This window comes from Cyprinodon tularosa, unplaced genomic scaffold (assembly GCF_016077235.1).
Source record: "Cyprinodon tularosa strain WSP-4 unplaced genomic scaffold, ASM1607723v1 ctg1342, whole genome shotgun sequence".
In the NCBI taxonomy this organism is placed as follows: domain Eukaryota; kingdom Metazoa; phylum Chordata; class Actinopteri; order Cyprinodontiformes; family Cyprinodontidae; genus Cyprinodon; species Cyprinodon tularosa.
This window is the reverse complement of record NW_024038161.1, coordinates 71,753-93,215: the sequence shown is the minus strand read 5'-3', so window position 1 is coordinate 93,215 and position 21,463 is coordinate 71,753. Positions and strand designations below refer to the sequence as shown.

General features: G+C 41.8%; 1 protein-coding gene and 1 long non-coding RNA gene across 3 annotated transcripts; both read right to left on the bottom strand.

The window, feature by feature from the left end:
* Positions 1-445: 445 nt before the first annotated feature.
* On the bottom strand, positions 446-17,271 carry LOC119778517 (NLR family CARD domain-containing protein 3-like). The gene is made up of 4 exons (XM_038277780.1): positions 17,183-17,271; positions 11,382-11,528; positions 3,770-3,858; positions 446-2,262 (listed from the first exon to the last, which is right to left on the bottom strand). Exons 1-4 carry the CDS (start codon positions 17,269-17,271, stop codon positions 446-448), a joined length of 2,142 nt encoding a protein of 713 aa, XP_038133708.1.
* A 1,172-nt stretch (positions 17,272-18,443) lies between these two features.
* LOC119778516 lies at positions 18,444-21,177 on the bottom strand. Of its 2 annotated transcripts, XR_005280075.1 has the most exons (4): positions 21,021-21,177; positions 19,624-19,745; positions 18,846-18,968; positions 18,445-18,761 (listed from the first exon to the last, which is right to left on the bottom strand). It is a non-coding gene; the product is annotated as an uncharacterized LOC119778516 (long non-coding RNA). The 2 variants fall into 2 exon arrangements; XR_005280074.1 differs by lacking the exon at positions 21,021-21,177 and having other exon boundaries at positions 18,444-18,761; positions 19,624-19,853.
* Between the last annotated feature and the right edge of the window lie 286 nt (positions 21,178-21,463).

Genomic DNA, 21,463 nt, shown 5'->3' with positions numbered 1-21,463 from the left:
GAAATCTGTCGCAGGTAAAAAAGCTGGTTCTGGATTAAAAAAAAACTAATCTCCATAGCAACAGCAACAGGGATTGATCTGAATGGTCCAAGTTTCCATAAAAGCTAAACAGTGATTTTTTAAAAACAGTCAAAGAGAATCAACAGTTGAATTTTGGGCAAACAGCCCAATGAGTGAAGAGGAGTTTAAAGGTTCTGCTGAGGCTCTGGCTGATTGGCTCGTTAGAGAAAACATATTTTGAAAATGATCCAAATTTCTAAACACCAAAAGCTCCAGCAGAACTGTCCTGAAGAGCCAAGCGTTTCGATGTTTGAATTGTTGAAACAGACCAAAGGATGAAAGAAAAAGTTAAAGAGCAAAAATGTCCAGAAGCGACTATAACAATGAGGAAGAACCAGGAGGACAATAGAGCTGAGTCAGCATCACCCCATGAAGACATCTGGACTCACCGAGCCTTTCTGCAGTTCCTCACAGCTGGAACCAGTCTACATCGTCCATACTTTGATGTGTTGTACTTCTCCAGATCCAACTCATCTACAACCTCTTCTGAAATTTGCAACATGTAGGCCAGAGCCGAGCACTGGATCTCTGACAGCTCCTTCTCTGATCTGTTCTCTGATTTCAGGAACTGTTGCATCTCCTGATAAACTGAGAGGTCCTTCATCTCAATCAGACACTGGAAGATGTTGATTTTTCTATCAGGTGAGATTTTATCAGTCGAGATCTGATAACCAGTGTTCATCTCCTTTAGATTGTTGATGACTCTCTGGATGGTTCCTGGGCTGTTCTCCATCTGACCCAGCGGGCCTCCTAGGAGGCTCTGGTTGGACTCCACAGAGAGACCATGAAGGAAGCGAGCAAACAGGTCCAGGTGGCCATTTGGACTCTGCAGGGATTTCTCCATGATTCTCTTCATGAAATCCTCCAGAGATATGTCTTGGTATACTTCTTCCAGGAAGTTCTTCACCACCTCTGTGTTTCTGCTGGTGAAGCAGTGGAGCATGTAGACTGCAGCCAGAAACTCCTGGAAGCTCAGATGAACAAAGCAGTAGACTGCTTTCTGGAAAATCACGTTCTCTCTTTTGAAGATCTCTGTAAAAACTCCTGAGTACACCGAGGCCTCTGTGACATCCAGACCACACTGCTCCAGGTCTTCTTGGTAGAACATGATGTTTCCTTTCTCCAGATGTTCTAATGCCAGCCTTCCCAGCTTCAGGAGAACTTCCCTGTCAGCCTCCATCAGCTCCTGTGGACTCGCCTCATGTCCTTCATGGTACTTGTTCTTCTTCCTCCTGGTCTGGACTAGCAGGAAGTGTGAGTACATGTCAGTCATGGTCTTGGGCAGCTCTCCTCTCTGCTCTGTGGTCAACAGGTTCTCCAGAACCGTAGCAGTGATCCAGCAGAACACTGGGATCCAACACATGATGAAGAGGCTCCTGGAGGTCCTGATGTGGGAGATGATCCTGCTGGCCTTCTCCTCTTCATCACTGAACCTCCTTCTGAAGTACTCCTCCTTCTGGGTGTCGTTGAAGCCTCGTATTTCTGTTACCCTGGAAATATAAGAAGGAGGGATCTGATTGGCTGCTGCAGGTCTGGAAGTTATCCAGACGAGAGCCGAGGGAAGCAGGTTCCCTTTGATGAGGTTCATCAGCAGAATGTTGACTGATGACTTCTGTGTAATGTCAGTAACAAGCCGCCTGTTGTTGAAGTCCGGATAAAGTCTGCTTTCATCCAGGCCATCAAAGATGAAGAGAAGTTTGCAAACAGGCAGCTTCTCTGCTGGGAGCTTCTGGAGGGTTGGATGGAAAACATGGAGCAGCGTGAGAAGACTGTGCTGCTGATCTCTGATCAGGTTCAGCTCCCTGAAGGAAAGCAGAACCACCACAATGACATCTTGGTTCTCCAAGCCCTCTGCCCAGTCCAGAGTGAACTTCTGCACTGAGAAGGTTTTTCCAACACCAGCGACGCCGTTGGTCAGAACCACTCTGATGGCTCCATCTTGGTCAGGGAAGGCTTTGAAGATGTCCTGGCACCTGATTGGAGAATCATGGAGGTTCTGGATCTTGGAAGCTCTCTCCAGCTGCTTCACCTCATGTTGGGTATTAACCTCTTCGCTCTGTCCCTCGGTGATGTAGAGATCAGTGTAGATCCTGTTGAGGAGGGTTCTACTTCCTGTTTCAACAGTTCCTTCAACCACACGTTCACATATCCTCCTCAGACTGGTCTTATGTTCCTCTAGAACCTCCTGCAGACCAACATCTGCTGAAACACAGAAGAAAAGAAGACTGAAGTAAAAACCTGATTTAGAGATGAAGCTGGAACCAAACCATCTGGAACATCAGGAGGTGTTATCATTAGAAGGTCTCTTCCTTCACTTGATCTGATGCTAAACCATCTGATCCGTCCTCAGAACCAGAAGAAAAAGGGTTTCTTCAGCATTTTCCAGCATTAATGAAGGAGAATAGAGGAAATGCTCTAATCTAGCAGATAAACAGTCATAGTCAATGTTCTGTGTTTCTTTGTTTTTTTCCTGTTCCCTCTCTGATTGGTTTCTCCCTTCTTCATTTGCCCCAGGTGTCCATAGTTCTGTAATTACCTCTGCATGTGTTTAAGTTCCTGTTTGTTCCCTGTGGCAGTCTTATATGTCCTAATCTCATCATCTCGTGGTGTTCCTGGTTCAGGCTGTGTTTATTTAACTGCCCTGTCTTCTATGAGGAGGTGTCCTGCGTCCCATCTGGATCCTGTTCCTCACCTATTCCACACTGAGCTCAATGGGAGCAGTTAGTGGGAGTAGGGAGCTAAATCAGAGACTGGATTTAATGTTTCTAAAGAATAATTACAGACTGGAAATTAAATGGGACTGATTTGGTCCTTAAGAAGATTGTTAGAATGATTCCATGGTGTAAAAAGAAATATCTACCCTGTAATCAGTGATCTAGTGTCAGAGGAAATCCAGGTTTCTGTCTCTCAGACTTCCCTTCCCTCTTCTTGGAAAAGCAGCTGAACAGCAGGTTGCTTTCATCAAAATGACCTCCACTTTTAAAGAGATGTCAGTTTTATTGCATTTAGCCCAAAGGGCTTAAAACCGGTCCAGTTCATCAAACCCAATAGCTTATTGGGTTGAACACAGACTACCCTAACCGTCTCTAAACACTCAGGTCAAAACATCCAACGCTTTTTCCTTTGCAGGTACAAGTCAGACAAATTTGAAGACACAGAAGACAAAAACAGGAGGAGGACCTCCTGGTTCCATCTACATGTGCCTGATTAAAAACTTTAATTCACTTTAGTTTTTATCACTGCATTCAAGCATCGATAAAACACCTTCTGAATGTTGGGATGCATTATTTTTGGAAAACATGGAATTGTTCCATTAGTGGTGAACCCCTCAGGGATGTGTAAACATGTCCTAAAAGGACCCAGAACCCAAAACACAGAACAAAGGAACTATCACCTGGGGTCCGTTTCAGAAAGCAAGATTGGTGAAACTGAACCAGAGTAAGTTCTGGGGTAAGTACCTGATTACTCTGGGTCTCTAGGTTTAAAAAAGATTACCCTGAGTCAAGTTACCCCTGCAACATACCATGTGAAGTAATCCTGCTCTCTTCTGGGTTGTTTGGGCTAACCATGGGTTTGCTGACTGAAACAACATATTGTTAGAATGATTCCATGGTGTAAATATAAATATCTATCCTGTTACCAATGAACTGTTGTCAGAGTTCAATGGAGACAATAGAAGGAAGCTCTGATTGGAAATATTCAGTCTTACCTGCTGCACAGCTGCTCTGATTGGCTGTCAGCAGTTCAGCTCCGGTTCTGGGTCTTGTTCCACAGTGGGGTTTGCTCCTTTCCCTCGATCTGTGGAGAGATTAATTTATCACTGAAATAGTTGACTTTCAACAGTAAAGGGTTGTCCAACTGAAGCTGAACATCTTCATGAAGGTCAGCCACAAACAAAGGACCAGTAGCTGTGTCAGAACGATCTCTTAGCTGTCTGACTAGTTTCTGTCTGTTATTGATCCAAACTGGGATTAATGAGGCTCCCAATTAGAAGGAAGTGGTTTCACTGGTTTCGACTGAGTTCACATCACAGAGGAGAGTGGACAGAGAGATGAGAAAGTTCTGTCTTCCAGCAGATCAGCTCTGAGTCCCTCTTGTCCCTCTGGCCCCAGCGTTTAGCCAGCCTTGAATCTGACAGGTATAAGGGTGTAAAGAGCAGGAAGGGCATGCAGCTAATGGAGCCAGAACACGAACCAAACCTAAGACAATCGGATCAGCGACTATAGCCTCGGCACATGGAGAACCTACTCTACCACTGAACCACCCAGAACCCCAATAGAACTTAAACTGGATCAGAGGCAGGGTGACGCTAAGGTTTGTTTGATGCTGGGAGGAAACAGATGTCACAGAGCTGCAGATGAACAGCTGCTGGGAGAGTTCTGGTTTTTGAGCAACAAGATTAAGCTATGTCAGATACCTGACACTGTGACACCACAGCCAATTCAGACGTTGCACAGATGTTGGGAGCACCCCCACCGTACAAACCAAAGAGCAGATAGCCCTGGAGAACTCAATGGCAAAGTGGATTGGGCGTTCTGGCCTACCTGCAAGAACCATTGAGGATGAAGACTTTGTGGATATGATGAAACAAGCTGACAAAAGGTGCAATGTGTGCAGAGGGATATATGTTAAAAAGAGAATCGGTGTGTGGAGAAGTTCTATTCTGCACAGTTTTGTATAAATTAAATAGAGAAAAAGAGAAGTTGTGTGTGAAGAACTTTTATTCTGTACAGTGTGATATATATGTAAAAAAACAGTGTGTGGAGAAGTTCTATTATTTACAGTTTTGACTAAAATGACAAATATGACAAGAATGATTAAAAGGATAAAAATTACTAACATTTGACAAAGACTAAAGTTGATTTTCATCATTTAGACTAAGACTAAAATTAAATTGGGAAGGCAATGACTAAATATGTCTAAGACTAAAATTATTTTTTGTCATTGTGACTAAGACTAAATAAAAAAAAAAGCTGAGGAAATTAACACTGGTCTGGATCCCAAAGAAACACCTGCAGGGCAACAGGGTCATGACACAGTTTAATGGAGCTGATGAGATCAGATTTCTAGGAATGATTCTACAGAGTACTACTATAGTACTCACTGATAGTACTACAAAGCCCAGAAAGTTTTGGACACTGACCCACTGATCACCTCTAGTCTGGGAAGGTGAAGACCAGAGGTTCTGGTCCCTGATATCAGAACGAAAGCTATTTATCTTGTCTGAGAAGCTGATGTGGTGGTCATTAAAGAGCAGAACACAGAACCGGACTCTGAACCAGAACCTTAGAACCAGAAGCACGACTCAAGTCCTTTTGTACTGGTTTTCTTGTTAATTTCTGGCCGGGTCATCAGCCTATTGGATAAACTGGACCTATTAAATACGCCTGGACCAGTGTCAAGTCAACTGATTTTATGGAGTTAATTCTGGCCTAAATTTGTTCATCCACAAATAGTTTTTAGAGTAATCCTCCTAATTAAAGAAATTATAAAGCCTGAGCTAATCATTAAGCCTATACATAATGAGAAGAAAGAGGAACTATTTTATCAGGCCAGTCTGAGCTGTAATTTTTGTAGAAAGAGTAGGAACCAAATGGGCAAAGGCCTTCTAAAATTGTACAATGAATTCAATGCCTATTTAATAAATAGCATAGTATCTGAGTTTATTAAGAGATAATGGGAAAGGATGGCATTGTTAATAATAAAACATATTGTTAAACAATGGTAAAACAATGTCCTATTGGAGAGGAAGATGAGTTCCTTTTTTCTAGACAGGTTACAACAAAAGAAGTTTGATCACATTTGGGCATTATTTTTTTCATGCATTCATTCATTCCTATTTTCATTCACTCCCTCACTTGCACTCACTGATCTGCACCTCAAAGCTCTGAAAAGACAGGCTGGGGACTGTGATGCCACCCAAGCCTGGGCCCACCCAAGCCTCCCTCCTATCCAAGCTCAACCGTATCAGAGGAGGATGAACCAGTAGAAAGAAGGTGATGACCAGTCCTCCGATGGGGAGAAGAAAAGAACATATTTGACTAGCAGTCAAAGATGAAGTGTCTATAGAAATGAGGGTTAAAATAAGAATAGGTAGGCATCACCGGAAGGAGGATGAGCAAGAGGATGGATGACCAGACCTCCGACGGAGAGAAGAAAAGGACGTGCCCGACTCGTGGACAAAGAAAGACAGATTATGGATGCATCAGCAAAATAAGACCAAATCAAGACCTCCAACTAAGAGAGAGGTCTAGGCATAGGGAGGAGACGAAAAGATTATATGTAGGAAAGAAGCATAGAAACTAAAAAGTTAAGTCTGACCAGTGGATGAAGATGGAAAGATAATTGATTTCTGGGATAGGATCGGATATATCACAAAGTAGAATGATTAGGTTAAAGAGAGGTCCTTAACACGAAATGAAAGAGATACCAAGACAGAACAGACCTGGATGATGTTCTGAGATTTTTCAACAAGATTATGGTGGAAAAAAATCTTCATTCAGTTGTAAGCATTAGATTATTTTTAGACTCACCTCACACATATCGCTGGGAAGAAGGTGGTGTCTCAGAGGCTGGCAAGAAACTATTCCTTATGAAAAAGATCGTATTTACCACAAAACAAAGTTAGAAAGGTTAAACTTTTTACAATTTCCAAAAATATAACTAGCAGCTTCCTGTTAGAAGAAAAGAGGCTGTTGTTCTCTGAAGTTAATAGCTTTAGGAACTAAGTTTAGCATCCCTCCATCCTTAACATGACAGGCCTGTTGAAAGAAAGTTAGACTTTTTTAAGGTTTGAGAAGAAGTTTTATTTTCTTGATAGTTTAATTTTATAATTTGATTATATCTTGCTGCTATTATGCTAATTATTTTCCGACCTTTTGATTGCTAATAAAAGATCTTTATCCTTCAGTATACATATGATCTTTCTCTGAAAGTACTCTATGGTTTGAACAGTCATATGTGTGAGTTCTACAGAATGAAATTCTTTTAAAGGTTACATTATATAGCCAAATCTTAAATATTCCCCTAGAACCTGAAATGGCTTCCAAAATGATAATGATCAGAATTCCAAGAGTCGTTAGGAGGAGAGTTGGACCTGTAGTTAATCAGGAATGACACCATGAGCCAGGATATGGCTGGCCACTCCATCCTTTGACCTCCATGTTGTAAGAGGATGAGGCCCATAGAACAGGCGACGGGCACCATGGCCAGATTTCCCACTTGCCCCGATAGGAGTTTCAGAGACCTTGAAGTGAGTAATACTCTGCAGGCTTACAGATTTAGGGACCCAGGTGGGGTTTACAGCTGAGGAATGGCTGGAGAAGGAGACTTTCTCAGCCATGACCTTAACACCTCCTTCATTGATTCTAAGGCCTTTCTTCAAATGCTCCAGGTACTGACTGGGTGTTGGTGCAGCCTCATACTTCTGCTACCATGGAACACAGGAAGGAGGGATGCGACTGGTCGTCGTAGGTCGGGAAGTTATCAAGACGAGAGCCGAGGGAAGCAGGTTTATAATGTTTAAACATGATGGTAGCAGCTAATAGCAGTAGACCTTGGATCTGCTGCTCCAGGATCATTACTGAAAGCTAAAGGAAGATCTTTGGACTGGCCACTCTTAATAGAAACAGAGCTGGGTGATGGAGACTCTGCTCTGTTCTACTCTGTGTTCCTCCACATGTTCCAGCTAGAAGCCCATCTAAGAAGGAAATAAAGACTCTTAGTTAACATGTGGTTCAGTTCCAGTTTCAGTAATTCACTTTTCTGTTTGTTTGTGCCTTTGCTGCTTTGCTTATTTTTATACTGTTTTTGTTTCTCTGCAGTGTTGTTTCTGACAGCCATCTTAGATTTAGTCTTAGTTTTAGTCTTCAGGAAAAAAACTATTATTAATTTTAGTCACATTTATATGTGATAGATTTTGTTGGTTTCAATCGACTAAAACTCAAAAAGGTCTTAGTCTAGTTTTAGTCAGTTTTATATTGCAATTCTTAAAATAACTTTACCTTTACAATTTCATATAACAACCAGATTCTTTACCAGACTGACAGCTCTTATCTAGATACCACAATGGCTGGGTATAGAATGCTGCCATGCAGTTCATCATTGCTGTTGGGCAGAAAAGTGATTTCTAGAATTGAAATAAAAATTTTATGAATTAATTATCTATTTTATAAAAAAAAAACGGTAACAAAAGCTGTAAAAATAACACATCAAATTTTTTAAAATATTGGTTAAAATAGCAGACAGACAAGCTAACAATATTTCCAATACAGGCATGTTTTTAGTAGCGGTGGGCTTTTATCGGCGTTAACGTGCTGGGTTATACTCTTATCGGGCAATAAACAAAATATCGCCATTAATCTATTCTCAAAGTTGGTTTGGGAGCAGGGTCTATATCTATGACTCAGCAAGGATGTATATCTGGGGCGAGAACAAATCAGTCTTGTGTATAGGCCTACTGCTAACACATCAAACGTGACGTGCTAACATGGATGCAGCTTTAAAGCCACCAGGTTTGCTTCAGGGAAAATTTATTTTTAAGAACACACATCACCGTGGTTGAAGATGATGGGCTGCAGCTTGTTCTCCAGGCTGCCACAGATGACCCATCTTACAAACTACCCGCGAGGTGAACTATCATAAGGAGAATACACTACCAGCATGCCACGGAGAAAGCCGTGAAAGTTGAGAAGGAGGTTGAAGCGACCTGTTTAGCACTGACAGGGGACCATTGGACATCTATCAATAATGAGAACTACCTCAGTGTCTCTGTGCAGCTCATCAATGCCAGGTGGGAACTTCACTCCTTTGCTTTAGGTAGGTGATATGATTTAATGATGTAATTTTAAAATTCATTTTACCAAGACACCATGAATGATTAACACAACATTATGTTTGCTTCTTGATGATTGCCATTGTGAAGGTGGGTAAAGTGGGACACTTTTTGAAAATGTTGCTTCTGTGGTATTTATTTAGCCTATTTCATTCTAGAGCTATAGTGTCATGGTCTTGGTTCTGTTGTTCTTTACTTTGCTCCTTGTTTTCTAGTTTTATTGGTTTAATTCCAGTTTTGTTGTAATTTCTAGATTCATGTTGGTTCTCATGTTTTTCTGTTGTCCTCTGGTATGTGTTTGTGTGTGTGTTCCATTCCCCTTGGCTCCCTCGTTGTCTCCTCTCACACCTGCTCCTTGTCAACTCGTTAGCCCTGCCTTTGTCTCACTCTGCTATATATGCTCTCCCTCTGCTCTAACCCTTTGTTGGTTCCTTGTCGTTGCTGGCTTCTCATGTTGTTGTCTTCATACCTCGTCTCTCCCCGGCTCCTTGTGTTTGGTTTCCCCTGATGTCTCCATGGTTCTGGTTTGCTTTACATTTTTGGTTGGATTTTTGGATTCCCGCCTTTGTTAAACTGTTTCCTTTGATTAAATCTGCAAGAACTTACCTCTGCCTCTGCATTTGGGTCCACAAACACCAACCCTAACGTGACATATACTTTCATATGATACATAAAAAAATAAAAACAAAACTCTGGATCTTTACATGACAAAAGCTATTTTAAACACAGATTTTAGCACTATCCTCAAAAGCTGTTGGCCCAAAGTCTTGCCCCAAAGTTTGTCTGCCTGAGTGTCTGGTGGAAAAAAGGAGAAATAGAGCTTGGACTGACTAACACAAAGCTACTGACTGTAAACAGTTTGCATGGGAGTGTTGGCCAAGTGTAGAGGTCAAGGATTAGCAGATCATGGTCTGGATCTGGACCCACCTGCTGGCTAATCCGGACCCAACCTGATTTAAAACATTGATAAATGACTGAATGATGTCCAACAGCAGTGTCTAATTTCTCGTTTGTATGGTAAAGCCCTCCAGGGACCAGGCTACACCTGGTACAAATGAGCCAATGAGCTGTCAGTCTGCCAATGGAACGCTCCATTGAAAGCTGCTACTGGCACAGTGCATGCTATTGTTTAATAGTTGTTGCCATCTTCCTTGTGCTTTCTCCAGCGTCGCGCAGCTTTGTTGTCACACCCTCAAAACCCTGCCTGCTTTGCATCCAAAAATTCAAAACACATCTCTGCACTGTGATTTGCCCGCCAGTTCTAGGGCCTGGGGCATTGATTGAGGCTAGACCACTCGCAGGCAAAAATTATTTTGGCCGCTGGCGGGTGGGGCTAGTTTGCTAGGCTAGCACAATGATGCATATAAAACATATCACAGACCCTGGGTTCCATGGTTTCATTGTTGATGAAAACAACACTGATACCATGACATCATTAAATTTAAATGGGCTTTCAGACTGTTCTTAGATTCAGTCCATAACCAGGACAGCTCAGGGTTCTAGGCAATTGCTTGGTTTGCTTGCCTTGTTGCAGCAGACCTGAAGCTGTGTGAGAACTATCTCTTTGCTGTCTGACTGGTTTCCATCTATTACTGATCCAAAGTGGGATCAATGAGGCCCACCAGTTAGAAGAGACTGGATTCACTGGGAGCCGTTCTGTAGATCTCTAATCTGATTGATTCTTCAAGCTTTGTTCTGAGATCCCTCATTTTATTAACTTGAACATGAAGCTCATTCCAGATGAGATGAATTGTGGAGGGAGGAGGAGTTCAGCAAGTAACCTGAACTGAAGCACAGAGTCAGTCTGGTCCGCTGAAACCAGTTCAAAATGGGAGCTGCAGATGAGCTTTTAGTGTTTCTCTACCATTACTGCTGAGATGAAGTAAAATAATCTATGAAATATTCTGTATAATATAATATATTCTAAATTCCTCAGACAAACTGTTTAAAGTTCCAAAGTGAAACATTCAGACGGTTCTGTTGGATCCAACTGAACTTTATCTGAAGAACTGGGTTCTACTGGTCTGGATCACATGGATCAATGCAACACCTGCAGGACAACAGGCTCCTGTCTCAGTTTAATGGAGCTGATGAGATCAGATTTCTAGAAATGATTCTACAAAGTACTACTATAGTACCAACTACTAGTACTACAAAGCCTGGAAAGTTCTGGACACTGACCCATTGATCACATCTAGTCCAGTGTTCCCAGTCCAGAAGCTCCTGTGGTCCAGAAGCTTTAGAGAGCATCTCTGAACCTGGTTGCTCCTCAGATTCTTGGTTGGTTCTGTTTTCCTCCATCATTGATTCTCATGCCCTCATTCAAACTTTACTGATTTACTGACTGACATCCTTTATGTTTATTTAGCTTTAATCTGAAAGAAAAACTAAAGAACTTTGGAATTAAACTCTAAAGATCAACCAGTTCACAATCAAGAGGTTCTATCTCTGTGCAGTCATATCAGTCAGTTAGAAACTGGTTCCTTACTCTGAGTCTGAGGGTCCAGGTTCTGCTCTGAAGTTAGGAGAGCATTCTCTGGATCGGTCACTCCTCATAGACAGACAGCTGGATCCTGGAGGTTCTGCTCTGTCCTCCTTTAGATCCCAATCTTCCATCTTCTGGACTTCATTCGGTCTGAGAGAGAAACCAGAACCAGTCAGTTCCCAGTGGTTCAGGTCCAGTTAGTGTCCTGTAAAGCAGAAAGCTGATTCCCATCATGTGTGTAGAGGACCAGAGGAACCTGAATCGAGCAGAAACCATCTGGGTCTGAATATCTTGAAATGCAGCGTTATTATGTCCTTCTCTGCTGAAATACCATTAACTGGAATTTGTCTCAGTCATAAACCTCATCCAAGAAAAACCTAAAACTCATCTAAAATGATTATATGACCAGCTAAAAAAACTCCTATTTAATATTTAATCAGAAAAAGAAATAATTCTATTTAGAGATTTCAAAATCAATTGGGATGAAAAAAAGGACAGAGGGATTTAGAAATGTATAAATGATCATTTTAATCTAAACAAATTAATTGAGAATCCAACTAGAATCATAAATCATTCAGCATCTGATTTACTTTCTGCTAATAAACCTGAAACATTACAAAAACTTGTAATTTACTGACTCATCTTTCTGACCTTAATATCATTTTTTCTACAAGAAAATGAACAAATCAAAGATTTTGAAAGTATTCTCAAAATGAAAAGAGAAAATACCAGAAAACAAAAGAAATCCCAAAACATCAACAGCACAGTTTGGAAAAGGCCTTAAATGATCTGAACTAGGAAACCTTATTGTCATGAGATGATTTAGAAAAATGTTCTGAGCTTTTCAATGGTGAAATTCAAAAAGTATTTCTGTCATTTGCTAAAATTATGAATCACAGAGGAAAAAGATATAAAGCTTTTCCATGGCTAAATTCAGATTGTCTCAAATCAATGAAAATTAAAGATCAGCTGCTGAAAAAATTTAACAAATCCAAACTTTCTATAGACACATTAAATGTAACTTCAATGAGGAACAGGCAAATGCTAGAAATGCTAAGAGCTAAAGCAGTTTTTATTTCAGATATACTAAGGGAAACTCTAAACAAATCTGTCAGAATATTAATAAACTTCTGTTCAGACTAAAAATGAAAGAATTGAATGTTGACAATCAGTTTGTTAAAGACTCTGCTGTACTAGCAGAACAGCTGAACTAATTCTTCTTAGGCTCAGTGATAGAAACAGCTGCAGGCTTTGTTACATCTGAGGAATTCAATGACCCAACAACTATTAATCAAAGTTTTGGTTTGAAACAAACAAGCAAACAGTTGTGGCTCCAGAGCAAAGAGGAATTAATGTTGAATGGAGACAGTGAGAGAGAGTCCAAGAAGAAACGGCCCCTGGGAACCACTTCACCATGAAACTAAACGTCCACAGTGGACCTCTCTCTGACTTCTCTGTTTGCTCCTGTCAGCCACTGTAGCATCAAGGCAGGGACTGAAGGAAAGTACTGAGTACTGGGAAAACATCAACTAGAAAGTCCTGCGATGGAAGCTGACTAAAATAAGTGGAGCAATATTATTAAAGCAAACTCTAAGCCCAACAGATGGAGACACAATCAGGAGGATTTATCAGAGAGGAGAACTTTATTCAGGACAGATGCTCTCACATCTGTCTCTCTACCACTGTTGAACATTATCTGGCTTATATTCCATCTATCAGAGGTTTATAATGTTTAAACATGATTATAGCAGGACTAGACCAGATTTAAATATCAATATATACCCTGATAGAATGGATTCAGAAACGGTTAGATGACTTTTAAACCCATGTCCAGTATCTCCATAAACATTACAGTCAATGGTTACAGCGTTTGTCACTGACTAAGGTTCACTGACTGTGCTCAGCAGCGGTGCTGATTTGTTGTTCAAAATACATGCTAGATCATAAAATATTGGAGTGAAGATATGGGGTAAGATAAGCAGATTAAGATATGTTTAGGTTTTAATGCTAAACTACAACCTGACATTAATGTAAATATTTCCCCCCAATAAGATTCATGAACAGTTAATGCAAATAGTACAATAACTATTAAAACTACTACTACCACTATTGGCCTGTTAATACTACTAGTACTAATATTTACAAGAACTACCCTTATTGCTTTCTATTATATTTTTATTGTTGTCATTATTATTATTATTATTATTATTATTATTATTATTATTATTATTATTATTATTATTATTATTATTATTATTATGCCCAAATAAAGTCCTAAGAAAACATAATTCAGGATCAAACAGACTGTTTATTTCCTCTGTCAAGAAATGCATCAGTTCCACTCATTTCAATCAGTGTTTCTCTGGAGTCTCAAAAAATGAAGGTTGTGGATTTAATTACCGAGAACCCAGTCAGAACCCTGAGAGGGAGAGGATAAAAATGAGCAGCAAACACTCACCCTGGTTCAGGTCTATGTGCTATTTTCTTTACTGTTGCTCAAAGTCCAGACCTTCAGTGTTTACCTGTTCACCTGAGGCTCCGCCCATTTTTACAGGACAGGTGAGGAGGGGTGAATCTGCTCAACTTTTAATTTACAGGAACCTGAGCTCTAAATCATCAAGTTAACATTGAAGCTGAAATGTTTTTGCTGTGTTTGAAACATATTTCTGAAGTTTTATTTGATATTTCATTGAATGGATTCGAAAAGTAGAAAATACATCAACAGTTTTTTTTAATCAGAAGCTTCAAACAGTTATTAAATTCTTGCTGTGATCTAACCAATCCTTTTCCAGATCAGTGATTTCTAAATCAGACTGTAGAACTAAATCAAAGCAATGGGCGGGGCTAATCATCTGAAATAATCTGATTCTGTTCTAACTCCTTCGCTCTGGTGTGCACTGAGCTGACGGTACCAGACTTTTATTCAGCACTAAATCAGGATTTATTCTACAGAACATCTAATAAAGGCTCCAGAACCCCAGGAGACCCAGAGGAACACTTCCCTCTAGGATTAGTTCATCCTCTCCGTCTCTAGATGGAGGCTGATCTGAAGGAGTGGACCCAAGGTAGTTCACTTCCTGTTTCACAGGAAATCAGCTGACTGCTGTGTTTTCATCTCTAAAAGAAGCCTCTAGAATCAAAGTTTGATTCTTGGGAATAAATATTTACAGTTAAGAGTTCAGATGAATTAGACAGACTAAAAGAAAACCATCAGAAAGGAGAAGAACCTTCAATTTTCCTGTTTGAAACATTCCTGTAGTCACAAGAGTTAAACTACAGTTCCCATCATCCTCTACAGGAAACTGCAAAGGCTGCTGGGAAATAGAGTTTCTCCAAACTAAACAGCAGAACCAGTGAAAGGCTCGCTCAGGTTTCCTGTCCTGTTTGGTGGAAATCTTGTTTTTCATGAATATAAAAAATAAAAAACAGGATAAATTCCCAATAAGTCCTGAAAAAGCTAAACTCCAGTTAGATACTGCAGGAAAAAAACTACAACAAGCACAGAACTGGATCTTAGTTCCTATGAAAAGACTTTTCAACTGAACAACATGATGTTGATAAGGATCCTGTACTCAGCAGTTTAGAATCAGGATAAAAAAATGTTTTAGTCATTTTAGCTTCATTAGAGACATGTCTTAAGGCTTTGAAAAAGACTTGATTCCAAAACTAATCTCTCACACACTGACTGAATGTCCCACTGCAGGAAACATTTTTCTAAAGTCCACAGAATGATTCAGCTTCAGCTAAATTCAAACTTTTGTCTTTGAACTCCTCCTCTTCTGTCTGAGGAAGAGGAAGTCGATCCCAGCCTGGCTCTCTGCTCCTCAAACTCACTGAAAAGAACCACAAGCCAAGCCCAACATCTTCTGCTGAAGGTTCAAGCCTCAGGAAGCTTTGGAAGCCTGGAAGCTTTTTTATTGCTCCAGTTTGCTGCGTTCTGCAGATCTTATGGTTCCGGTTCTGCAGCAGGGGGTCCGGCTCTGCTCCTCAAAGCCTGCGATCCTGGATCTCAGAGAAGAAGAAGGGGACTCCTGTGGTCCTCCAAGCTGGTGGGCTGTGCAGGCCTGACATCTGTTAGAAGAGCTAAAACTGAAGCTGCTTTCAGGGTCTAACTAATGAGCAGGTATTTCTACATTGAAGGAAGAGACAGTTTAAAGCATGACTCAGCAGAAACTAGTCATCCTCAGCATTTAGACCTATGAAGTGGGCTCCATCTCATTAGTTCTGTTTGCTTCATCACTTCAGACCCCTCACCAGTTTAGAGGAAACCAATGATCCAGAACCAAAGCGGTCCAATAATCCACTGCACCGTCCAACACCAGAACCAAACATTTCTCAGAGATCAGGAGCTACTGTAGTCGTCCAATTAAAGCCGCTAGAGAAGAAAGGCAGTGTAGTCGTCGTTCAGATGGGAATTTAGTTTCCAGTCTGAAGGAAGCAAACAGCATGAAGCTCATTAGGAGAAGACGTGTTAGAGAAGAACTAGCAAAGAGCAGATGCTCCAGCAGCATGGAAAGCTTAATTTAAAAAGGGTAAAAGTTAACAGTTGGAGACAGCAGATCTTCTTCATAGATACATCTACTAGTGGAGACAAAGGCTGGCCCTGCAGAGAAACAATTCTCATTGAATCCTGACATTGATGTAGTCGCTTGTCCTTCTAAATAAAGGTCTCAGTCTTTAGAAAAACTCTGTTGCTTTTTCTTGCTCTTTGCATCACTGTTGGCTGTTTCTCTGTTTGCCACTAAATGCAGAGCAATATTCAGGCTGCAGCTGGAATCAGCTGTTGGATCCCAGCAGTGTGGAAGCTGGACCTGCTGTTGGCTGCATGGAAAACAGGAGAGCTTCTCTCCCAGTTTCAGAGCACAGATATTTCCAGGATCAGCAGGTGTGTCAGGCCCAGGTTTTGAGCTCACAGGAGCTGCTCTCATCATTTAGAAAAAGGAGAACATCTGAACACTGGAGCTGCCCTACTCTCTAATGATCCCTAGCCTCTTCTCCATGTTTCCCCATGTGTTTCTCTTTTGTCTGACCCCCAGGTTCCACATCCTCCGTCAGCGCTCCGCTCCGCCCCGCTGACGTATGTCGGCGCTCCGCCCCGCTGACGTAAGTCGGCGCTCCGCTCCGCCCCGCTGACGTCCGTCAGCGCTCCGCTCCGCCCCGCTGACGTACGTCGGCGCTCCGCTCTGCTGACGTAAGTCGGCGCTCCGCTCCGCCCCGCTGACGTACGTCAGCGCTCCGCTCTGCCCGCTGACGTCCGTCAGCGCTCCGCTCCGCCCCGCTGACGTACGTCGGCGCTCCGCTCTGCTGACGTAAGTCGGCGCTCCGCTCCGCCCCGCTGACGTACGTCAGCGCTCCGCTCCGCCCGCTGACGTCCGTCAGCGCTCCGCTCCGCCCCGCTGACGTACGTCGGCGCTCCGCTCTGCTGACGTAAGTCGGTGCTCCGCTCCGCCCCGCTGACGTCCGTCAGCGCTCCGCTCCGCCCCGCCCCGCTGACGTACGTCGGCGCTCCGCCCCGCCCCGCTGATGTACGTCGGCGCTCCGCCCCGCTGACGTAAGTCGGCGCTCCGCTCCGCCCCGCTGACGTCCGTCAGCGCTCCGCCCCGCCCCACTGACGTAAGTCGGCGCTCCGCTCCGCCCCGCTGACGTCCGTCAGCGCTCCGCTCCGCCCCGCCCCGCTGACGTACGTCGGCGCTCCACCCCGCCCCGCCCCGCTGACGTACGTCGGCGCTCCGCCCCGCTGACGTAAGTCGGCGCTCCGCTCCGCCCCGCTGACGTCCGTCAGCGCTCCGCCCCGCCCCACTGACGTAAGTCGGCGCTCCGCTCCGCCCGGCTGACGTACGTCGGCGCTCCGACGTACTTCCTTTTCTCCGCCTCCAGCTTCCTTTCCAAACATACGGCTTTATGATCAGTTTCACGCAAATTAATCACGATATATCTGACGAAATTGTTTTTATAAACATTTTTTATTAAAGAATCATAAATGCCACAATAAACATATTTAATTAATTTTATTGCCAATTAAGGCCTTAATTTAAAAAACATTTATGAATTGTAATTATTTTTAATGATCCGCGGAAACCCTGGATCATTTCCGCATGTTCTGCTGCTTTGAATGTAATCATCTGGCGCATGCCCTCCACCATCTCCAAGGGACTCAGAGCGGAGCGACGGAAGCCTCAGCGGAGGCTGGAGGCTTTGCTTTGCGCAGGCCATCTGGAGCGCAGCGGGGCGGAGCGCTGACGGAGTATGTGGGATTTCGGGGTGACACATAACAATTTTGAATCATTTCAAATCCTTTGTCTTTTCTTACTTTGGATATTGGATCAGTTCTTCTAGGTACAAAAAATGGTTACCCCACACCAGGCTGAACAAAGACAAACAATTTGTTTCAGTTTAAAATAATTTTTACATCTCTCCATGCTCTTTTCATTCTCCTGTTGTCCTCATTTTCTGAATATACCCTGTGTCTTCCGGGTCAAAATGACTCGTCTTCACTAAATCCTCAATATAAACAGCTTAATTGAATTTTAAACACCAAATTTCATCTTCTATATTGTAATTCACCACAAAATGTGTGAATACTTGAGTTTTCCCTCTCCACTTGAAATTCTATAGCTTAAGAAAAGAAAAAAATGTACAAAAAGGGGCTTCGAATGCATTTTATTCATCTCAATGACTCATTTTCTTTTATTTTTCTCAAGTGAACAATTTAAGAGAATGTACAATACAAAAATATGAAAAATAACATCACCCATTCAACTGATTAGGACATGTAGGTCAGTATGCAAGTGCACAGCCTTTGCAGATATATTTCTTACACCTGTAGCACACAGTATGTGTTTTACAGTCCTTCTTTTGAGGGCAGAACTGAAATCTCTTCCTCTTACTTGCCCTTGAGAGATCATGTGTTCCATCAGATTTAGTTTGGATGATTTAGTTTCCATCTAATAGTTGAATCAGCATCATGACTTGCCTACATGTGCATCACCTTCAGCTCTGCAGAAGCACCAACTCTGGTTCACTAATGTGACACAAGGTGATCCAGAAAGATTGAACTGGATGGAAGAACAACTGATTTTAGCTCCAATATCATCTAACAAGATCATTTCATATCATCCCAATAAAACAATCCTTTGATTATTTCCATTATTTAGCCTCCATCACTCACTGCTTCACATGTGAACACAGACATGTGAGAAAGAGTTGAGTTCACATTAATATGTTGGAATGAAGTTAAACTGATTAGTGGAACATTTAGAAACAGCTCACCTGTTTGCTGATGAAGGTTGGTCTGATTTAAAATCAATAGGGAGACCCTTTGACCTGTTGCTCTTTAAGGACACACAGCTGGGTTCTGGTCCAGGTTCTGGTTGTGCTGGTTTCCTGTGAATAAAGATGGTTTGTTGATGTTCATGCTGAGCTCTGACATGGAGAAGAGTCCTGGACAGTTAGAGATGGTGATCTGACCTCTGAGCTTTGCTCTGGTCCTCATGTACTCCACCCAGAGTGGTTTTAGAGGGAGGGACTCTGTCCTCTCTGTCCTCACACTGATCCATGCTGCTCACTTCACATCAGCTCACACACCTGCAGCTGCAGCCAAGAACACAGGATGAAGCTACATTAACATTCACCGATTCCCATGTAAAGCCCTTAGTCCTCCATGTGGCCTTGAATCTGGCCTGTGGTCCTTTGCCACATGCCTCTCCCCCCCCTCTTAACCCCTTTCCTGTCAGCCCACTGTACAAAAAACGAGCTTCTAGTGTCATTAAAAATACTTCTTTGTGCATCAGAAACTCTGAACATCTGGACCTGATGTGTTTCTAAACCATCAAACTAAACAGATGGATTTTATGCTCTATTAAAGCTTCAGGCAGTTTAATACAAGGAAACGTATATTTTAGTAAAATTGATATTTAATAATATTGATGCTCTTATTATGAAAGGCTGCACAGGAAGCAGCTGCTCTGCTTGGCGATTGACATTAAAGGAGAAAATGAAAGTTTGATCTAAAGACTTGAAAAAGAATCAATTTTTTAAGTGAACAAACATCATCTGCTCCTCATGTCGACTGTTTCAGAAAATAATCTAGTAATCCTGGAGATTTTCCTTTATTTACAGTAAAATTCAAACTTTGGTCTGGAATAAAAGCAGAATGTTTCCTAAAAACCCCAGAAAGCAGAAACAGACTGTTAAACCATTAAACTTCAACTTTTACTATGAAACAAAGTTAAATAGTTAAACTTACGGCGTCTTTAGGTGAAGCAGAGAACTGACGACGGTCTGAAGAAAACAGACTGAGATGGAGGCAGAAAAGGAGAACCAGTAGAACCAGTTTACCTGCAGTCAGAACTTCACCTGAGATGGAGGCTGGGCAGGTAGGAGGAGTTAAGGGGAGGGACAGTAACCATGACAACAGAACAAGAGCTTTCACTTTTGACCCACAGGGAGGAGTTCTGACTTTTATGGATAACATTTGTGGTTATATTTTAGATTTCCTTCTGTTTTTTGTTTTTTTCTCTTAGTTGTTGTTCAGTAATTTCCATTAGTTTTTATTTTTACTTATATGATTCTATTTATTTTTATTATTAGATCCCCTAAAATATCAAATTTCAGGAGTTAGAGTTCCTAGTCTTTTGCTGAATTTAATGATTACTTCTATGAAACTGGATCATAGAATATGATCTATATTGATATGAAACTATATTGATAAAGACATGATGTAACAGCTGCAACAAAGCAGGAAAACAGAGAATAGAATGTGTCCATCTGGAGCCCAGTTAGGTTATAGAAAAACCCTGATAGAGACATGGATGAAGACAGGAGGCTGGAAAACACTGCAGATGATGGATCAGATTCTGGGAAGCAGGACATTCTCCATCTATTCCCCCTTTAGGAGGTTTTTAATTTACATGTTGATTATGTTTCTATTTTCATTTTAATGCTGTTTGCAGCATTAATGCTGTAAATATCAGATCTCTAAAATATTCAGCTGCTCATCGAGGACTGAGGTTCAGTTCAGTTTATATCATCCTGTCTGAGATTATAATTTAGAACAAAACTAGACTGAGTAACTTTATTTCATTGCTTCTCTACAAACACAGTGAGATAAGGAGGAGAAACTCATCATCTGTTCCTAGAAATATAAAAAAATGAATTCACTCATAATTTATTGATTCATCATTATTTCACTTTTGCACTTGAGTAAAATGTAAAACCTGTACTTTCTTTTTTTAATATAGTAGTTAAATCAGTAGTTTTAACAGCTCTGATTGCTGATCGAGCTCTGCACTGGAGGCAGCATGATGCTGCCATTACTGATCAAGCTCTGCACTGGAGGCAGCATGATGCTGCCATTATTGATCAAGCTCTGCACTGGAGGCAGCATGATGCTGCCATTACTGATCAAGCTCTGCACTGGAGGCAGCATGATGCTGCCATTATTGATCAAGCTCTGCACTGGAGGCAGCATGATGCTGCAGCTTCCCTCTCATCAGAGAACGTTCCTGGAGCTGGTTGGACATCCTGAAGCTTCTTTCCTGCAGCTGAACTTCTCAGGTTAAAGTTCAGTCTGACTTAGTTTCCATCTATCAGAGGTTAATGATGTTTAATCATGATTAAAGCAGCTAGTAACAGATGATTCACCCTGGATCTGCTGCTCCAGGATCTTTACTGAAGCCTCCAGGAAGATCTTTGGGACAGCTGGAGGATGGAGACTCTGCTCTGTTCTCCTCTGTGTTCATAACTATAACTGATGGTCTCTGCAGACATGAAGTCAATCTGAGAGGAAAGCAGAGACACTCAGTTAACATGTGGCTCAGTCCCAGTGTTCCCAGTTAGCTGCTTTCTGATCTGTCCTGTAGAGCAGGAAGCTAATTCTATTCTCAGTTTATATTCAATCTTCTGTAGAGACGAGATAAACAGGAGACACTGTGGATGCAGAGCAGGACTGAAGTGGAAAGAGAGAAGGAGGAAGGCAGCAGCATTCTGGATCAGCTGGATATACCAGCCAATAGGCAAGAAAATATTAATCAACATACTAAAGCCTTGATTGATCCTTCAATGTAGTATATAAAGTCTAAAATCTG

Coding starts and splice junctions, on each gene's coding strand:
- LOC119778517 (XM_038277780.1), bottom strand. CDS start 17,271: ATGTTTGGAAAGGAAGCTGGAGGCGGAGAAAAGGAAGTACGTCGGAGC. Junction 3,859..11,381: donor CCTGGACCCTCAGACTCAGA/GTAAGGAACCAG, acceptor ATCTCTCCACAG/ATCGAGGGAAAGGAGCAAAC. Junction 2,263..3,769: donor TCAGAGCAGCTGTGCAGCAG/GTAAGACTGAAT, acceptor TCTGTGTTTCAG/CAGATGTTGGTCTGCAGGAG.